A 7112-nucleotide genomic window follows, 5' to 3' on the forward strand; every position below is an offset into this window, starting at 1 on the left:
ATTTGCTTGATGGTCAAGTTTGGAGGTTATCACCTCCACCACCACTTACACTTTCTTCTCACCATTACCCTACTATCCATAACCACTCATACCTGCTTGTAACTACCCATAACTCCCACAACTAACACATTAAATTTTTTGTCAATTTACTTATGCTGGTAATTATTTAATTAGTTTGACTGTCAATTTTTTGTCAATTTGAGTTATGGACTTAAGTTACATTAAATTGATAATTTAATTTAATATTTCAAATCTATTAATTATATAAGATTCAAAAATACTAAAATTAAATTGTGATATAAACGGATAAATACATGGAAGGGAAGGAGGTGATTCACACATTCATATCCAAAAACATTCACTTTATTTGCATAGCCTTCCACTTCGTCTCCATAGTCATTTCCATACCCTTCACATATATAATATAATACAATAAGGTTAGGCACACATTCTTAGATACAAAGGTCAATGTCTAATCACACATTCCTAGATATACAAATAATTATTTAATCATCCTAATTCAGGTACTTAACTTTCTATTTCTCTGGATACATGAACATAGTTTATTTTATCTTAATTATTAATTATAGTAATTATTTAGAAAAATCTTACATTTGCCAACACTTTAGACTTGATTTAGATACTTTTGGAAGGCAAAGGAACGTGGCGGAGGTATTCTGCCAGAGCCCACATGGGAAAAATATTCCTATATGCCGAGTAGTGTAACATACAATTCCTCATGAACACTCCCATTATTTCCTGCCATAAATTCGTAAGCATGTCAATTGTAAACGTTTGAATATGAAGAAAAAGCATACTGTAATTTACTAACACATGTTGTGGTTCTTCTCTTTCTCTAATCTTTACCTTTGCTTATTTAATATAATGCCCGATTGAAATCCTATTTCATTTTAAATCTCCATCTATTAAAATACACTCTAAAAGGAAAAAAAGGTTGAGATGGAAATGCAACAATGTTTGATTGTATACCATACACGTATATATATGTTCAAATCAATGAGATATATACCTGTTGTGGATAATCACCAAGTTCTGTCTGTGAATTGATTAACAACTTTGCAGCGCGATGTAGAGGTGTAGGGTCTCTTTGGGCCTATCATATATGTACATGAAAATATAGAATTTACTCTCTGAGTTTGAATTGTGGGATAAAAAAAATCCAGGAAGAGATTGGATATTAGATGTCGGGTTACAAGTATAAACTGACACCTGTCCGCCATGAATCAAACCCATCATAGCCAGGGCAGTCTGTACCAAATTTGATCGGCTACCCTCAAGAGGAGTATATACCTGTAACAAAGTATACGCATGGTTGGTGAAGAAATAATCAAAGGAAGCACCTAATTTTAAGTACAAGCCAAAGGGGCTTACCTTCTTTGGGCAGGAAAGGTAACTTTCCCCCCATCCACCATCATCTCTTTGTGATTTAAGAAGAAAATCAACACCTTTTCGAATAGCAGCACAATTGTTGTAAGTCTTGCCAGCAGCAGCTAACCCTCCAAGCCCAAACCATGTGCCATAAAGGAAGCATATTCCCCAATTTCCATACCTGTCGTAATCCTTGTTATATATATATAACTGATTTCTGCATATATTTTGGGTTTACAACCAGCAATCATTAGTAGATTAATCATACCATGAACCATCAGGCTTTTGTATGTCTTCGAGGAATTGCACAGCATTTACGATGAACGTTTCAATCTCTTTCTTCATGTGCTCAGGATATAACTTCTCGAATAGAACTAAGGCCTGGATTGATGACGAAGTACACTCCACATACCTGGAAAACTATTTTACGTCATCTAGGAACTCACATAATCTAGACATTCTAAAGAAAAATTTTGCATGCTATAGAAGGAAATGATGCAAGAATCTCACTCGTGCTCAATTACAAGGTCTTCAAGAAACTCCACAGGATTGAGCCACTAATTAAAAAGGGGAAATGTAATTTAAATCATTGAAAACTTTGAAGGAATGATAATGTAAAAGATTTTCAATTCACTTCATTAAGATTAGTTCACCATCTTGAATTAGTTACCTCCAACCATAATCTTGCTCCCGCTGGTTCCCAGGCTGATAAACCACCATTTTTACTCTACAATATTTTATAAAATTTAGCTTATTGTTAATTTCTTTCCAAGAACCATGCATGAGGAAGAAGCAAACACAAGGAAATACTTTCTGAGGTTAATAAGATATGAACAAGCACTGTATTATTGCGACTAATCCATACCTGAAGAGAAAGTAAGACATTGACAGAATCGTACAGCTTCTTAGGTTCCATTTTCTCACCAACAACTTGCGCGGGCATCATAGAGAAAAGCAGACAACACTATGAAACATATACGAGAACTTAATGATGAACTTTGCCAAATATTATCATGATGTTTAAATTCTGAATTTGTTTGAAACATAATTTAAACTTTAAACAGAATTAAATACCTTCATACTTTCTGCAGTGCAATCGGAAACTTGCCATCCATGATCTTTATCGGAGAAAGTCCATGATCCTTTAGATATATGACGAAACATGCTTTTGAAGTCACCAGGAGGATTCTCAGTGACCTTCCAAATTTTAAGTTAGAACAGAAAAGAGAGACTGAAATTATAATTTATGTCTTGATACTACAAAGGAAGAACAGTTAAGGACATAAACTTGGAAACCTGAGAATTCTTTATAAAGTTGTGTCCTTCCTTAAGTGTAGGCCCTATTTCATCAGAAAGGTTGCTAGCAATCAAACCTTGGAGGACAAGACTTGTATCCCATACTTGACTGCCCAAACTCTGCAGATAAATTCATCACTTTATCCTTTTTGTATGCTAATTGTTACTTAATAATCAAGTGCTTTGAAGACAACTATTCGGCACAAAGGGAGTTTAAATACGTAGATGTACAAACAAAACTAAGAAAAGAATCGTCCACAACTAAGAAAAGATCCTTCCACTTTCAATTAGTAATGAAACAGGAATTTCAGAATCTCTAGCACTATTAGGCAGAGAACTGTGTACCAACCTGCATCTTTATTCCATCTTCTCCAACCCATACATAATCTGCTACCCTAGCAAGATGCTTCTTAAAAGCATCCCCATTGGGATCTTCAACCCAACAAGCAAGCATACATAGTGGCTGTTCCAGTTGAGTCAGCACAAAAATCTCTAGATGATAAGAAACAATAGAAAAAAAATTATCTCTACATCCGTATAAATTTTTTTTGGGTCCTTATTTTACCTTTTCCACACATCCAACGGTAATGTATCGACTGTTTTCATCTTCATAATGAATGTGATCCATCGTTACTTTGAGAGCCTTTTCTCTCAATTTGTTGAAGGGCCAATGAGTGAAGAGAGGCTCACCAAATGTGTAAAGAGCATCCCACATCAATACTTGTATTAAAGTGTGGGGGTAGTGATTGTCTTCCTGCAATAACATTTTCATTGATCACACTGCTTATCTGAACACAAAATCAAGTTTCACAGGATAGAAAAATGCTTCAAAATTTTAAAGACCACGATGTGTGAAGATCAAAATGAATGTCAATTCACCTTTGCACATAAATGGCGCACACTCTTCCACTTGATTTCGTGATAAGGTTCATTATATATTTCTTCTCTTATTTGTAAAATAAGAGCTGTGATTGGACCAACAAACCTCTTACCATACAAGTACGACATAGGCATGTAAGTGAGTCGACAGTAGCAAAACATTTTTGCTGCATTTTTGTAATAAATAATGATTAGAATGTGAGAGGCATAAGCACACATGAATTCAAAGTATGCAGCTAAATTCAGAAAAGGGATGGCCCAAACAATTGGAAAGATGGATGGGAAAAATAAATTGCAAACCTGGATGCATGGGAAAAATAGTAGGAAAGACCCAAAACTCTGGGGGCATAGGGTTGCTTCCATCCCACTCATAAACACCAAGTATCTGAAATTTCAATCAATTAGAACCAGAGTTAACAAATAAAAGCAATCTGAAAAGAATCTAGCAGACTAATTTCAGGTAAATTATAACAATGGTAAGAAAAACAAAATTATAATTCTGTGATGAAATTGCGAGACATTTGAGTTTTGCAAAGACAATAAAATCATTGTGAATTAGTGACCATTATTATAATAGACCCAAAAATTCTCCAAAGAAATTATTCCTTGGAGATTGGAAATTGATGTAAATATGTTATAAATATAAGCGTACTGATAGCCACGTCTTTCCCCATGAGCTTATGGCAGTGGCACCACCATGATCAAGAATCCATTGTCGCCCTCTTTCACAAGCATTATCCCTTCCACCATTACGTCCTTGGCCAAGTATGCGCATACATATATAGTTAAGAACTGTACAGAACATGGTACTGTGACCTTCAATGTGTAATCCCCACCCACCATCTTCATTCTACCATTACCATTTACCAAAATCAGAATTCAGAACAAGAAATGAAGAAAAGGGTAACTCTTAATCATCAAAAATATAAGTTCTTTTATACAATTAATTGTTAAACAGCAGCATCACACCTGATGACAGTATATGTAACGTAGGATCTCTTTGCGATGCTCTGCAGAGAACACAATATTAAGATGGCCTGTAATATACAGAGAGAAAACCTGCATTTGGGAGAGGGGGATGTTGAGAAATTGCATGAACATTTGAGCAGAGCTTCGTCTAAAAGCAGAAAATAGAGAAAGAATCACCAGGGGAGGAAAATAGAACATTGGGCCTGCATTTTCTGCGCACCAGTGGCCATCGCTAGCCTGCAAGGCTGAGAACAAGTGGATGCTCCTCCTTAATGCGGCAGTGGCAGTTTCAGATGTAATTCCCTCACCGTCCTGAATCTTTACTTGAGGAATTGTTTGTTTGAACTTTTTCTCTCTCAGAAACTGCGTTCCAAGCCAAGTCCTTTCAGTAACTAGAAAGATAATCCAATACATTGAGATTTTTGTAACAGTGATTGAGGGTAAGGGAAGTTTATATATATATATATATATATATGGTCTTGTTTGACTCAAATTTTTTCATTTACTGAAAGTGAATTTAAAGTAATTTATAAGTTTAAATTAATTTAAATTTATAAGTATTTAATATGTTAAATAAGTATATATTTGATTAGGGTGATTATAAGTAATTGATAAAGAATTAATGTATTTGATGAAAAATAATTTATAAAAATATTTATTATTAAAATAATTAAAAAAATATTAAATAAAATTTATAATAAAATTTTAAAATTTAAATAAGTATAATATAATAAAAAAATTTTATTAAATTAATTTTTAAATATTAAAATGAAAAAATAGGTGTCTTTAGTTTTTTTTTCTTTAATTTTTAAGTTGAAAGCACAATTTATAACATAAAAATAATAGTAAATAAGTTAACTTATTTTTAGAATTTATAAGCTAACATAAATATCTTTTATTTGGTCAAACTTATAAAAATTAGTTTATAAGTATCTAATATTTATAAGTTAATTTAAACTTATAAGTATTTAAAATTTTAAATACTTATATATTTAGTTAAGAACTGACAAGTAATTGATAAATAAGTAATATATTTAATAAAAAATAATTTAGTTAAGTGTTGATAAGTGATTGATAAATAAATATTTTGTTTAGTAAAAAATAATTTATAAGTATATTTATTATTAAAATAACTAAAAAAATATTAAATAAGTCTTATCATTAAAATTTTAAAAATTAAATAAAAATAATATAATAAAATATTTAATCAAATTAATTTATCAACATTAAAATAAAAAATTAAGTTTTTAATTTATTTTTTTAATTTATAAATTTAATTTTTATATTTAAAAATTATTATAAATAAACAAATTAACTTATCTTTAAAACTTATAAAATAAACACCCTCTAAATAGTGTGAACCGAAAGAAATTGCTTATCTAGAAATAAAATATCAATAAAATAAGACAAATTTTTACAATTCCTTTAAGGGTTTTAAGGAGGAATTGAACTTTTTAATTTTTTTAAATAAATTAAGAAATTTTACCTAAAAAAAAGAAATTTATAAAAAATTTAATATTTTAATTAAATTAATTTAGATACCAGATGAAATTGAACATTTCACTTTTTATTTATTGAATTTCAATAAATAATATATATATATAAGTAATAATAGCTTAAAAACAGGTTAAAATGTGTGTTAACTGATACATGCTATAATTAAGTAACTGAGCAAGTTCAACAATTTATATTTCTCCATCTCTTTACAAAACTTGCTCAATTACCTCTTTATATATATATATATATATATATATATATATATATATATATATATATATATAAAGAGGTAATTGAGCAAGTTTTGTAAAGAGATGGAGAAAGTGGAGTTGAGTATGTACTGGGACGTTTATTATATATACGTACCTGGAATTGCCAAAGGAGGTCAGAGCTACACCTGACCTGGAATCGATTTTTCCAGAAATTTTCACGGGCAGCCTCAACCTCAGCTCGCTCTTCAGGGAAGCCACCATCAGGATCGAACTCCCATATTTGCCTTCCAAGAAAATTATTTGTGCTGTACTCGTAGGGATCATTGCCTCCTGCTGCAATCTTTAGCCTCCACATTGGTAGCTTATCTTCTTCTATATCACTAGTTTCGATTATGGTTGATAATTAATAATGGAAAAACTTCAAGATGGTAAGGAAAAAGTAAAAGGTGTAATGGATTTAAATCTATGGGGGAGAAAGAGATGAAACAATGAAAATTATAAGATATAAGTTACCTTCAAGTTGGCAACCTTATACTCCTTATACGAAAACACAATAGAACACGCAAAAATATTTACATCTCAAAAAGTTTCTCCTTTCTTTGTCTGGAGCGTAAAATCACTAGAATAAACAAGGATTGCAACTTCAGGATATGTTTTTCAAGCTTTAGATAGGTATTTATAATGTTGAGTTCAAATCTAAATAAAATTAGGAATTAGAAGCTAAAATCTAATTACAAAGTTAAAAAAAAAAAGATATATATATATATATATATATATATAGATTTCAAGTCTACCATAGCTATAAAAGCAGGTGCAGAGTGCCCCAAGAAAGAGTTGGGAGGTAAATTCATGACACGTACATTATTTGTG

General features: G+C 31.2%; 1 protein-coding gene across 5 annotated transcripts; it reads right to left on the reverse strand.

Annotated features, from left to right (window-relative positions):
* Positions 1-347: 347 nt before the first annotated feature.
* Positions 348-6899, reverse strand: LOC131169035 (lupeol synthase-like). Of its 5 annotated transcripts, XM_058148314.1 has the most exons (20): positions 6756-6899; positions 6397-6622; positions 4711-4896; positions 4534-4623; positions 4217-4414; positions 3865-3949; positions 3565-3731; positions 3251-3439; positions 3035-3148; positions 2686-2805; positions 2464-2586; positions 2255-2353; positions 2060-2116; positions 1900-1946; positions 1658-1801; positions 1393-1570; positions 1231-1311; positions 1031-1114; positions 613-759; positions 348-409 (listed from the first exon to the last, which is right to left on the reverse strand). In XM_058148314.1, exons 2-19 carry the CDS (start codon positions 6595-6597, stop codon positions 637-639), a joined length of 2286 nt encoding a protein of 761 aa, XP_058004297.1. In that variant the 5' UTR covers positions 6598-6622; positions 6756-6899; the 3' UTR covers positions 348-409; positions 613-636. The 5 variants fall into 5 exon arrangements, with proteins under 5 accessions (XP_058004297.1, XP_058004292.1, XP_058004299.1 ...); XM_058148309.1 differs by having other exon boundaries at positions 348-759; XM_058148316.1 differs by having other exon boundaries at positions 348-759; positions 1215-1311.
* Positions 6900-7112: the final 213 nt, after the last annotated feature.

This window comes from Hevea brasiliensis, chromosome 1 (genome assembly GCF_030052815.1).
Source record: "Hevea brasiliensis isolate MT/VB/25A 57/8 chromosome 1, ASM3005281v1, whole genome shotgun sequence".
Lineage (NCBI taxonomy): Eukaryota > Viridiplantae > Streptophyta > Magnoliopsida > Malpighiales > Euphorbiaceae > Hevea > Hevea brasiliensis.